This window comes from Doryrhamphus excisus, chromosome 6 (genome assembly GCF_030265055.1).
Source record: "Doryrhamphus excisus isolate RoL2022-K1 chromosome 6, RoL_Dexc_1.0, whole genome shotgun sequence".
Lineage (NCBI taxonomy): Eukaryota > Metazoa > Chordata > Actinopteri > Syngnathiformes > Syngnathidae > Doryrhamphus > Doryrhamphus excisus.
In genome coordinates, this window is record NC_080471.1 from 20,032,342 (window position 1) to 20,057,910 (window position 25,569).

General features: G+C 38.4%; 1 protein-coding gene across 1 annotated transcript; it reads right to left on the minus strand.

Moving 5' to 3' along the window:
* Positions 1–299: 299 nt before the first annotated feature.
* Positions 300–24,233, minus strand: calb2a (calbindin 2a). Its single transcript, XM_058076209.1, has 11 exons — positions 23,890–24,233; positions 16,885–16,961; positions 16,714–16,803; positions 14,623–14,703; positions 11,313–11,369; positions 7,082–7,159; positions 5,190–5,245; positions 5,044–5,083; positions 4,121–4,174; positions 2,267–2,338; positions 300–787 (listed from the first exon to the last, which is right to left on the minus strand). The coding sequence occupies exons 1-11, from the start codon at positions 23,978–23,980 to the stop codon at positions 671–673; spliced, it is 813 nt and encodes a 270-aa protein (XP_057932192.1). The 5' UTR covers positions 23,981–24,233; the 3' UTR covers positions 300–670.
* Positions 24,234–25,569: the final 1,336 nt, after the last annotated feature.

A 25,569-nucleotide genomic window follows, 5' to 3' on the forward strand; every position in this document is an offset into this window, starting at 1 on the left:
ACCGCAGTTGGTCTACCAAATGATCGATTTATCATCCCTTTATTTCATTTTGTGTTGTGCAACTTCAGTCACATTTGTTTTGATGTTGTTTTACTCGCTAGTTGCTTGAGTTTGTGCAGGTTGCAATACCCCCCAAGTGGCTGAAATGTTCCTGAATTCCACTAACTGCTCTTGGAAAGCTGACGAATTGTCCATTTAGTCACTAATGGTTTGCTATCATGGCTTCATTGCATAAGAAAAAAAATAATGCAGTGTAATTCTAAACAAAAAATAACATAGACATCCTCAAAATATAAATCAGAAGAAAATTATGTTCAGACATTTTATTTAGATTTCCAATGAACATTATTGGACAAAAACAACCATTGAAAGTTAAATCATAGCATAGCATTAAAAAGGACTTTAAATGTACTATAAGGGCTAGTTATATATTTCATAAAGGTCACCTTAGGATCGAGAGGTCAGGTTCCGGAAAAACAAGGGATTCATAGCGCTATTTTGAGCCAATGGGTGCACTTGTCATTCATTGAGTAGTAGCTTTAGGAGGACATGGGAGGTCCAGCAAATGCACCTGGTGTTTTGTTGCTGGAGAGTTGAAAGGGGAGTGTTTTAGTGGGAGAGCAGGTCAGGCGGACATAATTAGGATACACAAACAATACAGGATGAGGAATCATTGAATTGGCTCTTTGCAGAGGACGATTTCCAGCTCGCCGCGGTAGAGCTTTCCTCCGTCAGACAGGCTCATGATGCTCTGCTTGTAGACGGTCAGGTTCTTCAAGTCTGCCTCCTGGGGGGGACAGAAAGGGGGAGTAAAATGGGGTACTGTATGTATGATTCAGGAGTATGAGGGAGAGAAGTTGGCCGACTGGAGACATGAGTCAAGTCGAAGCAACTCCAAACAGGAAGAGAAAAAAATTGTATCTCTTTGTTTAGCGTTGTACTTGTCAGGAATACAGTAACTAGTTGTTGGGAAAAATATATATATATACATATACATATATATATATATATATATATATATATATTAAAAAAACATATATATATATACATACACATATATATACAGAGAATAAATTGAGTATCACATATTAAGTATAAGGAGGTTCATTCATTCATTCATTTTCTACCGCTTATCCTCACGAGGGTCACAGGGGGTGCTGGAGCCTATCCCAGCTGTCTTCCAGCGAGAGGCAAGGTTCACCCTGGACTGGGGTCCAGAGTTTGGGGGGTTGTAGTTGAAAGATTTGTGCACTACAAAAAATTCATTTTCCGATCTATTTGTTTTGGAATTGAACCTTGGTCTCCTAGCTGTGAGGTCTGCGCGCTAACCACTCGACCGCCATGCGACCTATTTTTCCACATATAAATATATATCATTCATTCATTCATTCATTTTCTACCGGTTATCCTCACGAGGGTCGCGGGGGTGCTGCAGCCTATCCCAGTTGTCTTCTCAGGCGGGGTACATCGTGGACTGGTCGCCAGCCAATCACAGGGCACATATAGACAAACAACCATTCACACTCACATTCATACCTATGGACAATTTGGAGTCGCCAATTAACCTAGCATGTTTTTGGAATGTGGGAGGAAACCGGAGTACCCGGAGAAAACCCACGCATGCACGGGGAGAACATGCAAACTCCACACAGAGATGGCCGAGGGTGGAATTATACTCGGGTCTCGTCCACCGTGCATCCCTATAAGAAGGTTATTTGTTCTCCAGCAAAAAAAGATTTATGCTTTATTCAATTGAAATGATTACAGTAATAGTTTAGTGCATTGGGTGTTCAATAGGTGGCCCATAGGCCACATCCTGTCTGTGAAACCTCTTTATTTGGCCCACCACAAATGACCCAAATAATGTACCCATTCTGTCTAACTATAGAATTGCTCATACACATTGGACATTTGGCATTAAACTAGCAACTGTAGTGCTAAATATGGATTTATCAAAAATGCGTTGGGATGTGTTTACTTTGTAACAATGTAAACATTTCAAAGGAATATAACCTCTGGAGGAAAAAGGTGTAACCTTCCAATGTTCTAAAAATAGCACAAAGACAATTGAGTTAATAATAGAAGAAATATCAACAGGTTGAGACTGAGACATCCAATGTATGTTCAACTAAGACAATCAGTCTTTTGCAATATTCACATGTACTGTAACAGAGAGGTGGATACAGCTGTGTAGAATGCAAAAGATTAAAAAAAACAAACACATGTGCACTTTTGGAGATGCTGTTTACCAAAGCCCTCATCTCACCGCCTTGTTTGTCTGGCAAAGGTCTCGTAGCAAAGCATCCAACTCCTGCTCATCAATGTATCCATTCCCGTCCTGTAACAAGTCAGCAGAAACAAACAGGAAGTTAAGCTGTGATGCTGAAAATTTTATATAATTACTCAATACAAAGCATAAAAAATATGTATATGTGAAGTATAGCGCACGACTGCTGACAGAATGTTACGTGATAGTCAGTCTATCCTATAAAATTGTAATAATACTCAATAAAATTCATTCATTCATTCATTCATTTTCGACCGCTTTTCCTCAGGAGGGTTGCGGGGGAGGGGGGGTGCTGGAGCCTATCCCAGCTGTCTTCGGGCAAGAGGCGGGGTACACCCTGGACTGGTCGCCAGCCAATCACAGGGCACATATAGACAAACAACCATTCACACTCACATTCATACCTATGGACAATTTGGAGTCGCCAATTAACCTAGCATGTTTTTGGAATGTGGGAGGAAACCGGAGTACCCGGAGAAAACCCACGTGGAGAACATGCGAACTCCACACAGAGATGCCTGAACGGGGAATCGAACCTGAGTTTCTGAGCTGTATGGCCTGCGCGCAAACCACTTGTCCACTATGCATGCTGTTGTTTTTAATGTTATTATTATTTTTTTGTATTAATGTCATTTGGAGACATTCGTTCATTTTCTACCGCTTATCGTCACGGGGGTGCTGGAGCCTATCCCAGTTGTCTTCGGGCAACAGAGTAGGATCCATTAGCTGATTCTGGGCGAGAGGCGGGGTAAACAAACAACCATTCACACTCACATTCATACCTATGGACAATTTGGAGTCGCTAATTAATCTAGCATGTTTTTGGAATGTGGGAGGAAACCGGAGTACCCGGAGAAAACCCACGCATGCACGGGGAGAACATGAAAACTCCACAGAGAGATGACTGAGTGTGGAATTGAACCCTGGTCTCCTAGCTGTGAGGTCTGCGCGCTAACCACTTGACCACCTTGCCGCCTGCTCAATAAAATTGCCTGTGTTAAGTTTGCTTTACTTGAAACTCATGAGTAATTATTATTATTATTTAATAAAATCTTTGTGTGAAATATTGTCATTGTTCTATTTTTTTGTATAAACCTTGTCAAGCAGAATGGTATTGCGTGCCATCATGCACTTTAAACTTAATTTGGTGCTGTGGCACCGCGAGCCTTGTTCAGGTTTAACTGACCAGATACGATCTGCTCTGTCTCAGCTGCTTGTGGAACTGTTGACGCCAACAATTCCAGTAGAGGAATAACTTTGTTCTCTAAGTTAACCCCCCTTCCTAATGAAGTATGGACTGAGATCCATCTTGAAAGCAAAGGCGTCAAAACATTCAGGATTGTTGATGTATCGTTAAAGAGGAGTGGATGATTTACTTGGATACAAGTACTGTAAAAATTCTGTACTGTTGATGTGTTTCTAAGGGGGTAAATAATATTAGGGCATCAAATACTGTCGTTATTTCCCCCACTACACTCACTATTGCTCTGCATTCTAGTCATCAATTAACACTCCATCTTTATTCTGACATGGACACACACAGGAAATGGCAAATCTGCCCGTCACATGTTATACTGATGATAGACATATTGGCAAAGGACAGTGGCACTTAGTAGAACAGACCTCCAACAAACTATCAAACTATCTAACATGTCAATCTAGCTTGATTGACTGTCTAAATATAAAACTTCAGAAACTTCAGCACATTCAATATATTCTCTCTAGGAGTGAATTATTATTTCATCATATGATGTTCATTACTTGCACAATCCCTGTGAGAATTTCAGCAGATAAAACAGAACCCCCGCCTCCCATGGTTCTAACACTACCAACCTTGTCGTAGTATGTGAATATGGCATTGAACTGCTCACTGGTCAGCTTGACACCCTGTAAAAAAAACAGATTCACTTTTCACTTATGTGTCAAAAATCACCATCTAACAAATCATTAATAAAAGGAGCCATTCATTCATTTTCTACCGCTTTTGCTCACAAGGGTCGTGGGGGGGTGCTGGAGCCTATCCCAGCTGTCTTCGGGCGATAGGCGGGGTACACCCTGTACTTGGTCGCCAGCCAATCACAGGGCACATATAGACAAACAACCATTCACACTCACATTCATACCTATGGGCAATTTGGAGTCGCTAATTAACCTAGCATGTTTTTGGAATGTGGGAGGAAATCGGAGTACCCAGAGAAAAACCCACACGTGCACGAGGATAACATGCAAACTCCACAGAGAGATGGCTGAGTGTGGAATCGAACTTGGGTCTCCAAGCTGTGAGCCCTGTGTGCTAACCACTTGATCACCGTGCAGCCCTACTTATGAATTAGTTTACGTTAACTCATTCATTCATTCATTTTCTACCGCTTATCCTCACGAGGGTCGCGGGGGTGCTGAAGCCTATCCCAGCTGTCTTCAGGCGAGAGGCGGGGTACACCCTGGACTGGTCGCCAGCCAATCACAGGGCACATATAGACAAACAACCATTCACACTCACATTCATACCTATGGACAATTTGGAGTCGCCAATTAACCTAGCATGTTTTTGGAATGTGGGAGGAAACCGGAGTACCCGGAGGAAACCCACACATGCACAACGAGAACATGCAAACTCCACACAGAGATGGCCGGGGGTGGAATTAAACCCTGGTCTCCTAGCTGTGAGGTCTGCGCGCTAACCACTGGACCGTCATGCCGCCCTATTATTATTATTATTATTATCATTTCAATTTCAATGTAGTTTTTTGCAATACCTGGAATTTGAGTAAGAAATTCTCCTGAACAGGAAGAAGCCTGGGACAATGGAGAACGGACACAAGAGATTTTTACATATATTGAGAAAATCAAGCAGACAATGAGTACCACGCAAGGAAAGTGAAATAAATGCATACTATATTACCTTGCCATCTCTGAAAGGCCCAGTTTTCCATCTCCATTCAGATCAAACATCCTGAGCTACAAAGTGGAAGCAGAGTTGGGGAGAAGGAAAAGAAGTGAAAAGAGTGAAATGGAGAAAATGGAGTCAAAATGAATGTAACTATTTTTTTTAAAATGCATAGCAGTTAAATTATTGTCCATAACCTTTTACCGTGACCAATCAAGAAATCAATCAAATGCTTCTTCAAGAATCACAACTAGTCTAAAGAATGAATATTTGTCCATTCAACTGCATTATAAATGGATTTCCTGTAAGATTCCAATCATTTCAACCATTTTCTTTCATGAAAATAGCTGACAGGATGCACACTGTCATGTCGTTATTCGTGCTAATTAGACAATAAAATACATAGAAATGTTATACGGGAGGCACTTGCAGTACTGCTACATCCTGACAGGGTGGGGGGCGCGTGTAACCTGGAAGCTGTTTTTCGTCATTAACGTCCTACCAGAGAGGAACAGCCAGCGTTTTTTTGTTTTTTTTTTATTACATGAGGTTATAACAAATAATAATAAAAGCAATCTTCACTCGCTAAATGTACTGCAAAAAAGGTCAGTAAGGATAATTCATAATGCCGCCTACAGAGAACATACTAACTCCTTATTTCTAAAATCACAAATACTTCAACTTGCTGATATAGTTCATCTTCAAACAGCTAAAATAATGCATAAGGCTAAAAATAACCAATTAGCTAAAAATGTCATCCAGTACTTCTCTACAAGAGAGGAGAAATATGATCTCAGGGAAGAAGTACATTTGAAACACTTATATGCTAGGACTACGTTAAAAAGCCATAGCATTTCAGTATGTGGAATCAAACTATGGAATGGATTGAGTAAGACCCTCAAACAATGCACAACGATGAGCCAATTCAAGAAACAATACAAGCAGTTGATGTTTGCTAAATACAAGGATGAAGAGTCTTGAACCAGTCATGATGTGCTATATATATCACTATATTGACACTTACTATGGTACCCATTATGTCATTGGATGGTCATATCACCTCCTATTTCGGTATGTGACAAAAAAGTTAAAAAAAAAAAAAAAAAACGCATTAGGAAAGCAGGAAGTGAACAAATGTAGCATTTTAGCTAAAAAAAAACATTTTTTAAAACAAAGTGAATCATTGTCATATTTTGGCAAAAAAAAGTAAATGTGAAAATGAAAAATTTATTATTATTTTTTTAATTTTATTATTATTTTTTTTTAAAGCATTTTTTTAAACAAAGTGAATCATTGTCATATTTTGGCAAAAAAATTAAAAAATGTAAAAATGAAAAATGTATTACTATTATTATTTTTTTAAAGCATTTTTTAAACAAAGTGAATCATTGTCCTATTTTGGCAAAAAAAAATGTGAAAATGAAAAATGTATTATTATTATTATTTATTTATTTTAAGCCTTTTTTTAAACAAAGTGAATCATTGTCATTTTTTGGCCCCCCAAAAAAAAACCCTCCAAAGGAGTCAGTGCCTCACCAGCCATGAACCTCACTGCATGTCACTGGTGGTTATGCTCATGCAGATCACTAAAGAACTCTTGCACTCAAGTGTAGCCATGTGTGATAAGCAACCTGCTCCAACAAACCAGGTCAGGTCACCTCTGGGGCCTCCAAGAAGTAGCAGATGTGAGGACATCTGGGTTGTAAACAGACAACCTTCAGGACATGAGTGCTTCAGACCACTCAGGCAGGCACACAGTCGATTTGATGTTTTTGTTATTTTTTCATTTATTGTGCTATTTTGACAAAAAATACTTACACTCTAATTATATTCCACACCCCTTGACAATTATGTAATATCATTGATTAAATACAGGAAAGGAGTGCATACAAAGAAAAGAGCCTTACTATGGTCTGTGTGTACTCATTAAGCTTCTGCTCGTCATAGTGTCTGTTAGCCTTCTTCAAGAGATCTGACAGAAAGCCCTGAGAACAAAAACACACAAAAACAATAAAGTACACATTTTTCACCAGCTGGTCCTGAATGCTCATGTTAGAAACCGGATTGAATCATATTGGCTGCATATAGATCACACATTGCAGGGTAAAGTAACACTTTGACTGACATGTATACCTTGATGATACCTTGATTTCTGGAATCACGGAATTGGTCAATAAAAACAGAATTGTGTGGGGAATTATTTCCCCCGGTGGACTGCTCAATTGTGGTGGAATCTCATCACAAACACCAACCAGACTCTCCCTAACTAAACTTGTCCAAATTGCGGCAAAAAAAAATTGGAAACTCGCCTCTTATTGAGCCTGAATGGAAGCTATCGATGTTAGCTTCGTTTAGCATAGCATGTTCGTGCTGCTGTCTGTGTGCAACTGAAGTTAGATGAGCTTTAATGTGAGCGAGCGTTTTACAATGCTTCCTGGAAAAACCCACATAGACCAGCTACCAGCCTAGACCAGCATACGTTGTGTTTTCATGCTGGTAACTGGTCTATGCTGGTCTGGAGCGTTTTGCAATCCTTGCTGGAAAAACCCGCATAGACCAGCTACCAGCCTAGACCAGCATACGTTGTGTTCATGCTGGTATGCTGGTCAGTAGACCAGCTACCATCATAGACCAGCATACGTTGTGTTTTCATGCTGGTAACTGGTCTATGCTGGTCTAGAGGACCAGCTACCAGCACGGACCAACAACGTATGCTAACCTATGATGGTAGCTGGTCTACAGACCAGCATACCAGCACAAACACAACACATGCTGGTCTATGCTGGTCTATGTTGGTCTGGAGCGTTTTGCAACCCTTGCTGGAAAAACCCGCATAGACCAGCTACCAGCCTAGACCAGCAAACGTTGTGTTTTCGTGCTGGCAACTGGTCTATGCTGGTCTGGAGCGTTTTACAATCCTTGCTGGAAAAACCCGCATAGACCAGCTACCAGCCTAGATCAGCATATGTTGTGTGTGCGTGCTGGTAACTGGTCTATGCTGGTCTGGAGGACCACCAGACCAGTTACTAGCACGGAAACACAACATATGCTAGCCTATGCTGGTAGCTGGTCTACAGTCTATGGACTGCTTTCTGTCAGTAGCTGCCATCAAAATGGTCTCACCCACTAAGTATAGAGATTAGCTATTGTGTTTTTCTTGATTATGACTATGATTATGAAATTTCTTCTTCTTCAATCTTGAACTATTGCTGTGCAAGCCTGAGAAATATTTAAAAAGACGGATTCTATTTGTCAAGATCAGCATGTTTTGTTTGCACACGTTCTTCAGAAATCTTAAAAAAGTACGATCAAACGAAACTAAATTATGCTTTGAATAAATAATTTCCGGTTGATACGGTCTCAAGCGCCTAAAGGCATATCTTACCTTTCTGGCTCACAAAAACTACAGATGAGGGAGATGAATGACCGTACAGTAATAATTGAAAAGACCAGATCAAGATTAAGAGATGTTAAAGCATGCACCCCCAAGGCCACATAAATGAAGTCATTATAGTGAAACCTTGGTTTTCGTAATGAATTTCTTCCAAAAGCTCAGACAAAAACCAAAGCGTACAAAAAACAAATTCATTTTTTGTATTACTGTACTTTCTTCGTACTTTGATACAAGATCTTTTTCTAATTAAATAGTGTTTCTTTCCTTCTTTATCAAAGTTCTGGCACTGGCTACTTTTTTTCAGCCGTTCTCAATAAATAAATAAATTTTCAATAAATAGCAAGAAAGGGAAAGGTATACAAAACCGTGATGAGACCAAAGTTATTTGGTCTAGAGGACAGTGCCACTGAGAAAATGACAGGAAGCAGAAGTTCTCATTGAAGTTCTCATTGGGAGTGACCAGGATGGATAGGATCGTCCCTGATCCTATCCATCCTGACTTTGTTTGGGCATCCCAGTCCATGGAATGATACAAAAACACTATTTTTTAGGTGCATTGTTTGGCTGCATGATAGCTGAGAGTACATACTTGTGTCAAAAACCAAATGTAGCCGTGGTGTCCAATGTTGTTTGGTCTAAAGGACAATGCCACTGAGGTAAAGACAAGAAGCAGAACTGGAGGTAGTACAGATGAGGATGCTGAAGTTCTCATTGGGAGTGACCAGGATGGATAGGATCAGGGGACCACAAAACTGTGGTGAGACCAAAGCTGTTTGGTCTAGAGGACAGTACCACTGAGGTAAAGACAGCAATCAGAACTGGAGGTAGCACAGATGTGGATGCTGAAGTTCTCATTGGGAGTGACCAGGATGGATAGGATCGTTCCTGATCCTATCCCAGTCCGTGGAATGATACAAAAAGACAAAAAGAATGATACAAAGAATGATACAAAAAGGTTCTCATTGGGAGTGACCAGGATGGATAGGATCAGGGGACCACAAAATTGTTGTGAGACTAAAGTTGTTTGGTCTAGAGGACAGTGCCACTGAGGTAAAGACATGAAGCAGAACTGGAGGTAGCACAGATGAGGATACTGAAGTTCTCATTGGGAGTGACCAGGATGGATAGGATCGTCCCTGATCCTATCCATCCTAACTTTGTTTGGGCACCCCAATCCATGAAATGATACAAAAGGACTACTTTTTAGGTGCATTGTTTGGCTGCATGATAGCTGAGCGTGTACATTTTTGTGTCGAAAACCAAATGTAACCGTGGTGTCCAATGTTGTTTGGTCTAGAGGACAGTGCCACTGAGAAAAAGACAAGAAGCAGAACTGGAGGTAGCACAGATGAGGATGCTGAGGTTCTCATTGGGAGTGACCAGGATGGATAGGATCAGGGGACCACAAAACTGTGGTGAGACCAAAGTTGTTTGGTCTAAAGGACAGTGCCACTGAGGTAAAGACAGAAATCAGAACTGGAGGTAGCACAGATGTGGATGCTGAAGTTCTCATTGGGAGTGACCAGGATGGATAGGATCGTTCCTGATCCTATCCCAGTCCGTGGAATGATACAAAAAGACAAAAAGAATGATACAAAGAATGATACAAAAAGGTTCTCATTGGGAGTGACCAGGATGGATAGGATCAGGGGACCACAAAATTGTTGTGAGACTAAAGTTGTTTGGTCTAGAGGACAGTGCCACTGAGGTAAAGACATGAAGCAGAACTGGAGGTAGCACAGATGAGGATACTGAAGTTCTAATTGGGAGTGACCAGGATGGATAGGATCGTTCCTGATCCTATCCATCCTAACTTTCTTTGGACATCCCAGTCCGTGGAATGATACAAAAAGACAAAAAGAATGATACAAAAAGGTTCTCATTGGGAGTGACCAGGATGGATAGGATCAGGGGACCACAAAATTGTTGTGAGACTGAAGTTGTTTGGTCTAGAGGACAGTGCCACTGAGGTAAAGACATGAAGCAGAACTGGACGTAGCACAGATGAGGATGCTGAAGTTCTCATTGGGAGTGACCAGGATGGATAGGATCGTTCCTGATCCTATCCCAGTCCGTGGAATGATACAAAAAGACAAAAAGAATGATACAAAGAATGATACAAAAAGGTTCTCATTGGGAGTGACCAGGATGGATAGGATCAGGGGACCACAAAACTGTGGTGAGACCAAAGTTGTTTGGTCTAGAGGACAGTGCCACTGAAGCTCTCATGGAAGTTCTCATTGAGAGTGACCAGGATGGCTAGGATCATCCATGTTTGGGCACCCCAGTCCATGGAATAATATGCATTTTTGGCTGAGAGAGTGTGAGATAGCTGAGAGAGTGAACATATTTGTGTCGAAAACCAAATGTAACGGAAACAGATGTCACAAAATAAACACAAATAAGTATAAGTGATTGTTTCTGAAGCAGGCTTTTCTTCTTTCTTTTTATTTATGTGCACAACTTAAATGATACAAGAGATAAATGATACAAATATATAGAGACAGTGTTCATACTTTAAGCCAGTGAGGAAAGCAAATAATATATGGTTTAAATATGTATGTCAAGGTCGCACTGATGTATAATTATTAATGTTTAGGATGAGTGTCCTATTTGTAGGTTTCAGTGGGTAAAGAAGGGGATGGGAAAAAGACAACAAAATAACAGAATTTATGATATGAGCAAATACCCGTAGGTAAATAATGTGTATTTGGGAGGATTCTTTGATTGGAAATTATACATACCTTCAATTCATTTGCTTCAATGTAGCCGCTGCGGTCTGTATCGTATCGCCGCCACGCCTACAAGAACAATAAAAAATATGAAATGTTCAAATTCAAATTCAGCCTAATACACAAGCAAGAGACAAGCAAGGCAGGGACAGGCTTTTTAAATGAATGTTTTAATCTAGCAGCTGTCTATGTCCGAAGAAGGGTTCCTTGTCAAGATGGATGGCCCTCCCCCCCCTTTTCCCGTATCCCCTCCTTGCTCCCCTTTTCCTCTGCAGAGAGGAGCTACAGTGGCGTTATCCATTATACATGACCCTGAAAATAGAAGGTCCTGCTTTCTCATTCTAACCCTTTAAAAAAAAATCTCTTTGCTCACTTCCTCCTCTATGCACCCTTCAACAAAGACCGATTAATCCTCCTCTCTGTTTTATGTTCTCAAACCCCTGGCTCTCAACTTCCCATCGACATTTCATTAAGTTTCCTCGCTGATTGTTTGCTGTCGCTTGTCCTTTTGTATCCTCCGCATATTCTCTTTCCTTACTCTCCATCCTCCCGCTCTCATTTCATTATTCTTCTCAATGACAGCGGCGAGAAAGGACATATTCTTCAGCAAGCAATTGGTTTCTAATTGGCTACAGTCTTTCATTTGCTGGAGATCTAACGCAGAATCTGCCAGCATTTTATCTTCAGCAAGGATTCGGTGGAATATATTATTTTTCATCAGCTTTGTGTTACTTCTACACTTATTATTCACACTGCACGTAACACAGGATTGGGATTATTAAATGGATTATTATATTAACTCTGAAATTCAACTCTGAACCCTGATTACACTTGCCGTCCACTTGTCTTTCAGATTCTGCAGGGACACATTTATCGTCAAACACACAGAAGCACGTTCTTTGTTATTTTATTAATGGCACACCCGCCAGTCAAAACAAGTTAAGCATTTTCACGCATAAAAATGGCAAAATGTGCTAAAATACAAGTACAATATAAGATATCCAAAAGATGTATTCAACTTTGATGAAATTATGAAATGTGGTATTCTACACTGGTCACAGGAACTGGACTCTGGACTGGACTGACATTGAAGGATCAAATTTGACCGCCGTAACAAATACCTTTCATTGCAAGTTTGAAATATCTCACAACAGACACAATAACCCCGAATAAATATTACTTTCGCAGATGTTACCCATGCAAAGCTGAAATTCAACTCTGAACCCTGATTACACTTTCAGATTCTGCAGGGACACATTTATCGTAAAACACACAGAAGCACGAGTCTTCTTTGTCTCAAATTGCTTATTTACTCTTCCAATGTCTACTACATTAGGTAATATGAGTGCAAAGGTGACTATAGGGGTGTTATTTCAAGTCAATAGTGCTCTAATAATATTTAAAAACGGTATTTAGAAAGTCATTAAAAGGTCTTCTATGCTCTAACTATATGAAAATATTACATTTATGAATAAGGAATCCTGATTTGTGAAATTTCACTGTCATGGTCGGGTCTACAGCGATAAACGAGGGATTACTCCATGTCATGTTGCCCAAATACTTTTGATGCCCGCATAATATATTTAGCCTGCATGACAACAGTATGTTTTTCGGTGAAATCTCTACAATTAAAGTCTTAGACCTGGGGTCTCAAACACGCGGCCCGCGGGCCAAATGTGGCCCGCAGGACACTAGTTTGAGACCCCCGCCTTGATATGAAAGTTTAATGTTAGTGCGGCCCGCGCAAGTTTGATATGGATGCTGTATGGTATCATGTACCCAGAAAAAATGATTACGTTTGATTAATGTTCATGTTAAAGGTTAAATAACTGTTAATAGTTATCCTCCCTATCCGTGTGGAAGTGGTAAGTTTTTGGCTATTTAAGTTTAAAGGAAATAACTTGAAGGCTACCATTTAGGTCGCTAGCTCTCTAGTTTGCGAGTTAGCATGTGTCTCAAGACCCTGCAGTTGCGCAATATGTTGTAAATAAAAAGAGTATAAATGTGACTATAGTCGTGTTTTGTCATGTCTACAAGGCTCTAATAATGCTTTGTTAATTTTAATCTGAAAAAAATAATTTGTCTACCCACCAACTATATGTGGTTTCTTATGTTTTTATTATTTGCTGTTTTATTATTATTATTATATTCATTTATTTATTACTGATTGATTGATTTTCTTGAGTTTGAGACCCCTGTATTACCCCTGTATTTAATTTATTTAAGGCCTAATATTATTATGGAACATTTTCATATCTCCAGTGAAATAAGAAGAAATCTGAGACTCCGGGAAGCAGACACTATTGTTTTGCATGAAGGTGATTTGGCAGTCACATGGCTCATCCTGCAATATTTGCATGTCTGTTGTTTATATGTTTGAATCCGACACCTGGCAGGAATTGGACTCACCTTATACACGTAACATTGGAGAGATTTGTTAACTCTGTCTCAAGCCTCTGTTATGCACAATAAATCAATTTCATCTTTCTTTATTACAACGACCGATTTGAATTAATTCCGACTACTCACTGTCTTATCAGTCTTATCAGCTTCCTAGAATTCACAGATAAGGACTATTTGGCTGTATTTTGTTCGTATCTATGTGTCTATTGTGGACTTGCTTTCTGAGCTATTTTAGTCTGAATGAGGGCTCTGAAATTTGTTCTGCTTTCCGGCTGATTTTGATTGTTCTTCTTGAACATCAGATAGGAGTCTGACCCAAAATATCAAAAAATCTGCGTTAAAAGAGGTTTAAAATAGGATTTGCTACATCTTTATATGTTTGTAAGCATGGTATTCTGCATTCTAACCCTGTCTACCAATACAGAAGGTCGTTGGGTTGCATGCAAAACACTTTCCTATACTGTGATGTTGAGTTTTGGTGTAAGTCAACTGAACTAAATGGAACCATAATGAAGTAGTAAAATATTCATTCATTCATTTTCTACTGCTTATCTTCAAGAGGGTCGCAGGGGGTGCTGGAGCCTATCCCAGCTGTCTTCGATCGAGAGGCGGGGTACAACCTGGGCTGGTTGCCAGCCAATCACAGGGCACATATAGACAAACAACCATTCACACTCACATTCATACCTATGGACAATTTGGAGTTGCCAATTAACATTACATTTTAGTCAATTATTATTATAGATAAACTAATATTTGATATCATGAAAGTACTTCATCTAAAATTAAAGAAAATGTACTCAGTCAGATCGTATCTAACAAGGGTTGACTGTGCTGGTTCAAGAAAACCTTCAAGCAAAGTGGTGAAGGTGCAACAGTTTTGCATTAGAAGAACATATCTGCTTAAAAAAACACTTACCGCCATGAACTCAGCACTTGAACTGACAAACTGTCTGAAGCAGAGCAAGAAGTTCTCTTCAGTGGGGAGAATCTGGGCCAGCTAGAGAGACAGTGACAGGAAATGGGAGTGATGACAACAAAAGACGGCGTAGTCGACTGTAAAGTAACGCAGGCTGTATTTTGGACGGTGAAGTTTCTAATGGGTGAGTGACTTCCAAATAAATAATAGAGTACACCATAACCTCTGGACTATACCCAAGAAAAAACTTTTAAATCGTGTTTTTTTAAGTTTAAATTGAGTTACCCAACTTTGTTAAAGCAATGACCAAAACCTTGAAAAAAATGAACAAAATTATTAATACAAAATTGTTTTTTTTTGGCTTTGTTGTGATTGCTGGGGTCTAAAACGCTTGATTTTGTTGAGACGTTTTCACAATGGTGCGGTAAAACTTTTGGGGTTTTGACATTACGAATTTGTCATTGATGTTTTAAGTGTTGTTTGTAACCTTGGCTCCCAATAAACACAAGAATTTAACGAATCCAACGCAGTATTTGCATTATTATTTTGCAGGAATTTTTTCCCCCCAAAAATTGCAATGGAAATTGTAATGAGTTTTTTGTTGATTGCTGGGGTCTAAAATGCTTGATTTCGTTGAGGCCTTTTCACAATGTTGCCGTAAAACTTGCAATGTTTTGGGGTTTTGACGGTACGAATTTGTCATCGATGTTTTAAGTGTTGTTTGTAACCTTAGCTCCCAATAAGCACAAGAATTTAACAAATCCAACGCAGTATTTGCATTATGTTTTGCAGGATTTTTTTCCCGAAAAAATTGCAATGGAAATTGTAATGAGATTTTTGCTGATTGCTGGGGTCTAAAACGCTTGATTTCGCTGAGACCTTTTAACAATGGTGCAGTAAAACTTGCAACGTTTTTGGGTTTTGACATTACGAATTTGTCATTGATGTTTTAAGTGTTGTTTGTTACCTTAACTCCCAATAAACACAAGAATTTAACGAATCTAACACAGTATTTGTATTTTGATTTTGCAGGAATTTTTTCCCCCAAGAATTGCAATGGAAATTGTAATGAGTTTTTTGCTGATTGCTGGGGTCTAAAACGCTTGATTTTGTTGAGGCCTTTTCACAATGGTGCGGTAAAACTTGCAACGTTTTTGGGTTTTGACATTACGAATTTGTCATTGATGTTTTAAGTGTTGTTTGTAACCTTAACTCCCAATAAGCAGAAGAATTTAACAAATCCAACACAGTATTTGCATTTTGATTTTGCAGGAATTTTTTCCCCAAAAAATTTGCAATGGAAATTGTAATTATTTTTTTTTTTAGGTGCTTGTTGCAATCAATCAATCAGTCAATCCGAGTCTATGGTTCTGTGAGATCCTCCATGTGGAATCTTGGGGTTTTGTTCATATGTGAGGGAAGGATGGAATGCTACATCGACATGCATCTGCGATGTTGCGGACTTTGCATCGATCCGTTATGATGAAAAGCCGAAAGTTGCAAGGGATTGGGACGAGGTTGCGAGGTTCCGAATAATTTGCGTAACAAGAGATAACTGACGTGATCACAACAGCGCTAAAACTTGGGTGGGTCTGATTTTCTGGGTGAAAATGATTAACACCCTAATGACAACACAATTATTAAATAATGGCTTGTTAAATTAATTTAATTTAATACCGCGTAATTTTGTTACTGAGCTAGCAACTGGCATACAATTTAATTGGCTAGATTTATTTTCAGTGTTTCTATATACCGTATTTTCCTGACTATAAGTCGCACTTTTTTTCATAGGTTGGCGGTTCCTGCGACTTGTACTCCAGAGCGCCTTATAAATGAAAAAACTTTTTTTTTTTTTTTGTAGCTGAATAACCATTGTGTTAGCATATCTTACACCTATTCAGCCTGTTCTCTATTCTTTTATTGCTAGAACTTGCCTTCCTAGAGGACTTAATGTCTGTTTTGGTCAAGTAATTTATGACTTATGTATGTTTTTTTCTACCTAATTATGCATTTTTGGCCTTGTACGACTTATACTCCGAAGCGACTTATAGTCCAGAAAATACGGTAGTTAAACCGAAGCCAGTCTCTTACCTCTGACATCTCAATTCTTCCATCTTTGTTCTTGTCAAACTTCTGCATAAACTCCTTCATCTTTTCTCTAAATGTCGGGTTTGACGGGTCCTTTGAGACATAAGTTATTTAGAATGAGCAAAATGCGAGGAAACATGAACAGTGTGTTAAGAGTTTGGCTACTTAACTCACCACGCCAGCTCCTCTTCGGGCTGTTTCCAGCTCCCTAAAGAAATTCTCCAACTCCTTCCCTTCAATATAGCCATTACCTTAAAGTCATGAAACAAAAAATTAGCTCCAAAGTATGTCGATAGTGATAGAGCTTTACCTTTATTTACCACTAACATGGAATAAAAATGATTTCAACTTTGATTTCAGGTTTCACAAAAAATGTGCCAATGTTTAGAAATTAAGGCCTCTATTTCAGTTTCTTTGGATAATAGACATAATAGATAATAGACAGGATTCCATATCCATAATACATAATTTTTGATAGAAAGATGAAAATATTTTGCAGTTGATCACAAGTCTGGAACTGGTGACTGTCATGGACTTTGTTTATGAATAAGTATACAAGTATATAAGTATACAGGAATTATTATTATTATTAGTAGTAGTCGTACTTATTATTAATAAGTATACCGGAATTATAATAATAATAATTTTTAATAATATTAATATAATAATTCCTGTATACTTATTATTCAAAATATTTTCATCTTATCTGTCAAAAATTATTTATTTTTTATAGTAAATAATTATTAAATCATAATAATAATTATTTTTTATTATTATTAGTACTATTACTACTACTACTACTAATAATAATAATTATTATTATTATTATTAGTAATAGCACTACTACTAATAAAAATAATAATAATATATAAATAATAATGAATAATATATAAATATAAATAATAATAATAATTATTATCTAATAAATTACATATAAATATAAATTACAAATATAATTAATTATATAATATAATTAAAATATAAATATAAATTATATATAAAATATATATAAATTATAAATATATAATAATAATAATTATTATTATTATCTTGATTATTATCATTTTCTTATTATTTTTATTATCATTTTCCAGCTGCTCACGATTTTCTGAATTCTGACCTGTCGATTTTGGCCCACGGAGTGGATACCAGATAGGAAATGATGAGGGGGTGGAGTTTTAGATCCGAACGTGCTAATTACACGAAAAAATTTGTAACTTCTTGATTTTAACTTCTCAGTCAAATAAATTAGTTATCAATGTTAATGTGTTATTTTTTATAGTTTTCCAATGAATACAACCTTAAACACAGGGATGAGGTGCTCACACTCTTTTAGGAGTGCAGTGGAATACCGGACCGACTAAATTCAATGTATAAAATCCTGCTACATACAACTGGGATCTATTATAGTCCAAACATTGTGTCATAAATGTGTAGATAACTCTTTCTGAGGTATGTTTAAGTGCTGGTTGACTGCAAACTGTAAATATGGTGATAGTGTCCATTAGGTCCCATGTGGGCATCTTGGTATTGATTCCAACATGAGCCTTTTACCAGGAACAAGCTTCCTTCTCTAACTGTTCAATAGATTAACTATGAAATGACATAATGCAAAGCAATCACTGCATATACTGTGAAGCTATTTATGGAAAATTACTTTTCTAAGATTTTGAAGGTGATTATTCTTATTCCACAGAGATCGATACAGTTGAGGGTGGTTGGTAATAAGAGCAAATCAATGCATAAGATGGAGATACCGTTGTCTTATAATAACTGTGAAAGCATAATAATGATATTTACGTTTTAGTAAATAAGCTTTAACAATCTGTTTTGCTGTCCATCACGATTGCTTAATATTCCGTGTTATTATTATTCTGTGTTCCGTCCCCCTGAGAAAAGTCATTCCGAACACAACTGATCGTGCTCCCTTCACCCAGGTACTATACCGTATGTGAGTGTGTGCCAACATTTTTTTAACAAGCCTTGCCGAATGGCTGGACAGATGGCTTCAAACGATGTGACATACTGCTTCAATAAAGCCCTAGAAGGCAGAGTTCCTCATTTCACACTCGCTAAGACTATTATGCCATCTACTTCTCCTCCTCTACCTTCCAACTCATCATCTTGCTCTTACTCGCCCATCTTTTGCTCCGTTATCCAGCCGACATCTTAGCAGCTTTTATCTGTGTGTGTGTGTTTATGTGTGTGTGTGTGTGGACAAGCATGTACGTCTCATCACAAGTCATATTCGATAAGTAGGACAGCCTCCCTGCGATGGAGCCTCGCTCCTGTAGGTCTTATTGACATTTGGCTCTCTGGGGAGAAATGACCTAAGAAACAATTAGCAAGTACATTGTGATTAAATATGCGGTAGGTGGCACAAGATGTGAATAAATTAATCAAAAACTTATTAATTGTGTATGTTTAAATGTGCAGAGTTTTTGGTGGCTTCATTTTAACAGAGAGAGACCAATTAAATAATACTTATGATTCAATTTGTAGGTGATACTATGGTAATGGTAATGGTTTTATTTCATTTGAACATGCATCAGATTACAATTGAATGCATCACATAATCAGTTCACAGTTCCACATGTCCAAAAGGAGTAGGAAGAAGCAAAGCTTATTAAATCCTACCCCTCCATCTGGTACTTTTACAATCAGTAACTGTTACATTTGTTCACTTCCTGCTTTCCTAATATAGTTTTTATTTTTATTTTTATTTTTATTTTTATTTTTATTTTTATTTTTATTTTTATTTTTATTTTTATTTTTATTTTTATTTTTATTTTTATTTTTATTTTTATTTTTATTTTTATTTTTATTTTTATTTTTATTTTTATTTTAATATTTCATATTGTAGTCCTAGCAAGTGTTTCAAATGTAGTTCTTCCCTGAGATCATATTTCTCCTCTCTTGTTGAGAAGTATTGGATGACATTTTTAGCTAATTGGTTATTTTTAGCCTTATGCATTATTTTAGCTGTTTGAAGATGAACTATATCAGCAAGTTGAAGTATTTGTGATTTTAGAAATAAGGAGTTAGTATGTTCTCTGTAGGCGGCATTATGAATTATCCTTACTGACCTTTTTTGCAGTACATTTAGCGAGTGAAGATTGCTTTTATTGTTATTTGTTATTACCCCATATTTCCACACAATAAGTAAAATATGGTAGAACCAGAGAGCAATTAAGAATGAAATTTTGCTTTGTTCAATATTGAAATATTTCTGGCCACCTTATGTTGTATGTTTGTAATATGAGGTTTCCAGCTCATATCCTTGTAAGGCTAAATGACATAGAAAATGAATTTAATACAGTCTATTATTAGTGGAAAAATATGCACATTTAAATAAATGTTACATATTATGTCATGTGTGTACTTTGCTGATTTCTGCCGCCATCGGTTGCCGGTTTTCAGCACGGCTGGTTGATCTCCGTGGAGGAGCTGCAGCTGCACACCTGCTTCCCATCAGGAATCACTATAGGACTATTAAGCCATGATTCCAGGCTTGGTTGGCTCTATATTGTTTCTCCTACCTTCATCATTGCATGTTATTCTAATCCTGCTAGTGAATTGTTGCGGTGCTTTTGACCTTTTAAGTAAACTGCTACTATTCAGTGAGTTTTGGTGCTATTATTCTTTGTTGCTACTTTTCAGTCTTTCTATTTTGTTAGGCTTTGTCCACACTTAGCAGGGTATTTTTAAAACCACATATTTCCTTCTCTCTGTTTATGAAAAAAATGGTGTCCACACGCAAAGACAATAGCGAGGATAGTGATATTCGGAAATTAGTGCGTCATTCCTCTGGGAGGACGACTTCCATCTCGAAGTTCTCCCACCACCTGGCAGTGTGTCCCAGTCTGGTACGAGGAAGATGCCTTGGCCGTGGAATGGTTATTTGAGGGAAAACGACAGACCTCAAAGTACTTCTTCGCCGTGAAGCAGTATTTGGGCATGCAAAAAGTGCTTGAACAAAAGATACAACCAAGACAGATCTGACGGCATCCATGTTGTTTGTGATTTAACGTCACAGGCAGTGATATTTGGAAACGTATTCGTGTCCGTACCCAAACACATTACCAGATTTTTCCCCAAATCCACACTTTGGCCTTAGTTTCCTGTTTTATGCTGTACTTTCCCACCCGTTGTAGTACGTTCTTTGTTATTTTATTAATGGCACACCCGCCAGTCAAAACAAGTTAAGCATTTTTGAGCATAAAAATGGCGAAATGTGCTAAAATACAAGTACAGTATAAGACATCCAAAAGATGTATTCAACTTTGATGAAATGATGAAATTTAGTATTCTACACTGGTCACTAGGTGCCAGTAATATTACTCTAATGTTCGGTGTGACATAAAAGGATCAAACTTGACTGCCGTAACAAATACCTTTCATTGCAAGTTTGAAATATCTCACAACAGGCACAATAATCCCTAATAAAGACTACTTTCGCAGATGTTACCCATGCAAAGCTGAAATTCAACTCTGAACCCTGATCCTCCTGTCTTTCAGATTCTGCAGGGACACATTTATCGTAACACATAGAAGCACGAGTCTTCTTTGTCTCAAATTGCTTATTTACTCTTCCAATGTCTACTATATTAGGTAATATGAGTGTAAAGGTGACTATAGGGGTGTTATTTCATGCCTATAGTGCTCTAATTATATTAAAAACGGTATTTAGAAAGTCATTAAAAGGTCTTCTATGCTCTAACTATATGAAAATATTACATTTATGAATAAGTCAATGTAAATGTAAATGTAAGTAAATGAATAATCCTGATTTGTGAAATTTCACTGTCAAACACGCAGCCCGCGAGCCAAATGTGGCCTGCAGGACACTAGTTTGAGGCCTCAGTCTTGATATGAAAGTTTAATGTTAGTGCGGCCCGCGCCAAGTTTGATATGGATTCTGTATGGTATCATGTACTCAGGAAAAATTATTACGTTTGATTAATGTTCATGTTAAAGGTTAAATAACTGTTAATAGTTATCCTCCCTATCCGTGTGGAAGTGGTAAGTTTTTGGGTATTTAAGTTTAAAGGAAATAACTTGAAGGCTAACGTTTAGGTCGCTAGCTCTCTAGTTTGCGAGTTAGCATGTGTCTCAAGACCCTGCAGTTGCGCAATATGTTGTAAATAAAAAAGTATAAATGTGACTATAGTCGTGTTTTGTCATGTCTACAGGGCTCTAATAATGCTTTGTTCATTTTTATCCTAAAAAAATAATTTGTCTACCCACCAACTATATGTGGTTTCTTAAGTTTTTATTATTTGCCGTTTTATTATTATTATTATTATTATTATATTTATTTATTACTGATTGATTGATTTTCTTCTTGATTTGTTTATTTATTTTTCATCTTATTTTGTGCAGAAAAATAAAAATGAAGAATTTGAGAGCAGTGGAATGTTTTATCAGAGCTTTTCTTGTAGAAAATCGGAACCAAAGCACTGAAAAAGTTTGTATATTTTTCTGTTTTTAATAAATGTGTGTGTGTTTTTTTTTTTTTTTAGAAAACCTGATGCAGCCCAGCCTTGCCCAGACCCTAAATTGAGTTTGAGACCCCTGTCTTAGACAGTCTCGGGTTACATTTCCACTGCAGGGTGTAATGTCCTATTCAGATTTTTTTGGTTAAAATTCTATACTTATATGTCGTAATTCACATTACCAAAAAGATACATTTTTTAAGTTTAATTTTTTTTTATTTTTATTTTTTTGTCACGTACCAAAGTATGAGGTGATACGACCATACAATGGCATAATGTGTACCATAGTAAGTGTCAATATAGTGATATATATATAGCACATCTTCATCCTTGTATTCATCCTTTTCCTGCATGTAAACACTATTTGGGATAGTGCGTCACATATCCCAAGAGATACTTGTTAAGATGCCTTAAACTTCCAGTTTCTCATACTAAAAATTCAACTTTGTTGTAGGAACACTCTCGGAAAAGGGAACAGTGGCAGCTAAGTGCATATTTAAAAGCTATGTAAAGTGCATTTGTCTTCCAAAGGAGCTTGCAGTCAAGCCATTTCAAACATTTTCTTTACCAAATGACAGCCGGACTAATTCAGGTTGTGGGTGATTTTGATTAATATGCACGATGGCATAACCATCTTAACAAAAAAAAAAAAATGACAGCAAGCATTCTATAATTAGCAAGAATGCGTGCAGATGCTTCTTTTAAATCCCTGAACAGATCGAATTAAAAAAGACCTGACCGAGACAGCACAGAAAGATGAGAAGGACGCAGTACAGAGGAGATGCAGGATGCAGACAAAATCCAGATGATATTTGATCCTTCGCCAACGAGGGAATAAGTAGTTTCATCATCTCTGGGTGTGTATTTTTAAACTACAAACTCTGAGATGTTTACTCAATCTGGATAAACAAATTATCTCTCCTTTCTTTATGCTGAAAAAAAAAACAAAAAAAAAAAAACACACTCACAATAATGAGGGTAGAAATCAAACACTGTAGCCAAATGTGTTGATGCATTACCAGCATTTGATTAGCAAAGTGGCTTGTTTCAAAGCACAATATGGAAATAAAAAAGTGGTGATGCTGACATTGGATTCAAACAACCCATACAATAAATAATCCCATTTCTCCAATTTATGAGTCTAGAGGTGCATAATTTACAACATATCCATGTCACGTGACATTGCATTTATTGACAACACGTCAACAAGCGTGATTTTGATTGCCAAAGGAAAAACCAATCTAATCGACATCACTAAATTATGATTTAGTGAACCACATCAAACACACAAATCAAACGGGTGTCAGAATCGATTAAGGAATCACTCTCTCTTTGAACATTTAAATCAACGAGTCACTTTATGCAGCGTTTAAAACTGTCGATCGATTACTATCACGAGTGAATCGACTTCAATATCCATTGTTCATTCGTGTAACTTAAGTAAAATAAGTAAAATAAAGAAAATTTTGTAAACAATTTTTACAATTATGAAACGTCCAACTTTTTTAAATGACTTGAATGCACCTATTTACATAAATTACGTATTGCACGTGAAACAATTCACATACGTTATCACGCTGTAAAAACTTTAAAAATACTTTTCACGTGACCAAAACTCGAAGCTGATATCGTTTTTATGTTGGATATCTGCTTATATTATCATAAGAAGAAAAAATAGACTCACCATCGGCATCAAAATGCTTCCAAATGTCGAGGAACTCGGACGCAGTGACCTCGGCCAGATGCAAGTGAGGAGGCTGTGGTGTGTTGGCCATGATGATTTCCACGGATGATGCTGGAGTTCAAGAGTCCGATGCTAACTTTTCTGCTTCTTTTCAGTTCAAGCCAGGCGCCAGGACTTCACTGTAGAGGACCGGTGAGCTCTGGCTGCTTTTAAAGTGATTTTTCACCGCTAGGGGCGCACTTTGCTAACCGCCACGTGCATCCTTCTGTTTGTGCGCGTGCTATCTCCGTGCTCTCTCTCTCTCTCTCTCTCTCTCTCTCTCTCTCTCTCTGCCTCTCTACCTCTCTCTGCCTCACTCTCTGCCTCTCTACCTGTCTCTCTACCTCTCTACCTCTCTCTGTCTCTCTCTCTACCTCTCTCTGTCTCTCTCTCTACCCCTCTCTCTCTTTCTCTCTACCCCCTCTCTCTTTCTCTCTACCCCCTCTCTCTACCTCTCTCTCTCGCTCTCTCTGTCTCTCTCTGTCTCTCTCTCTACCTCTCTGTCTCTCTCTCTACCTCTCTCTCTCGCTCTCTCTACCTCTCTCTGTCTCTCTCTCTACCTCTCTCTTTCTTTCTCTCTACCCATCTCTCTCTTTCTCTCTACCCCTCTGTCTCTTTCTCTCTACCCCTCTCTCTCTTTCTCTCTACCCCCCCCTCTGCCTCTCTCTCTCGCTCTCTCTACCGCACTCTCTACCTCTCTCTACCGCTCTCTCTCTCTACCTCTCTCTCTCGCTCTCTCTCTCGCTCTCTACAGCTCTCTACCGCTCTCTCTACCTCTCTACCTCTCTCTCTTCATCTTTACCTCTCTCTCTCTCTCTCTCTCTCTCTACCCCTCTCTCTCTCTCTCTCTACCCCCCCCTCTCTCTCTCTACCTCTCTCTCGGTCTCTCTACCTCTCTCTCGCTCTCGCTACCTCTCTCTCTACCTCTTTACCTCTCTCTCTCTCTCTCTCTCTACCCCTCTCTCTCTCTCTACCCCTCTCTCTCTCTCTCTCTACCCCCCCTCTCTCTACCTCTCTCTCGCTCTTTCTACCTCTCTCTCGCTCTCTCTACCTCTCTCTCGCTCTCTCTACCTCTCTCTACCGCTCTCTCTACCTCTCTACCTCTCTCTCTACCTCTCTCTCTCTCTACCTCTCTCTCTCTCTACCCCTCTCTCTCTCTCTCCGCCTCTCTACCTCTCTCTCTGCCTCTCTACCTCTCTACCTCTCTCTCTACCCCTCTACCTCTCTCTCTCTCTCTACCCCTCTCTCTCTCACTCTACACCTCTCTCTCTGTCTACCCCCCCCTTCTCTCTACCTTTCTCTCTCTCTACCTCTCTCTCTACCTCTCTCTCTCTCTCTCTACCTCTCTACCTCTCTCTCTACCTCTCTACCTCTCCCTCTCTCTACCTCTCTCTCTCTCTCTCTCTCTCTCTCTGTGTGTGTGTGTGTGTGTGTGGCTTTGCGGGCTTAATTAGAGCCCATGCACTAATCACATTTCCCACGTTGCCTTCAGCCAGCAGTGATTAGTCCACATTATGAATGTAAATTGTGTAAAATAAATAAATAAAATACATTTGTCTTTTGTATAGTAAGGGGCAAAATATCATGGATCCCATTATGACACTGAATGTAGAAATTTACGCCTCTAGAACAATGGAATTC

Coding starts and splice junctions, on each gene's coding strand:
- calb2a (XM_058076209.1), bottom strand. CDS start 23,980: ATGGCCAACACACCACAGCCTCCTCACTTGCATCTGGCCGAGGTCACT. Junction 16,962..23,889: donor GAAGCATTTTGATGCCGATG/GTGAGTCTATTT, acceptor CATGACTTTAAG/GTAATGGCTATATTGAAGGG. Junction 16,804..16,884: donor CCCGAAGAGGAGCTGGCGTG/GTGAGTTAAGTA, acceptor TATGTCTCAAAG/GACCCGTCAAACCCGACATT.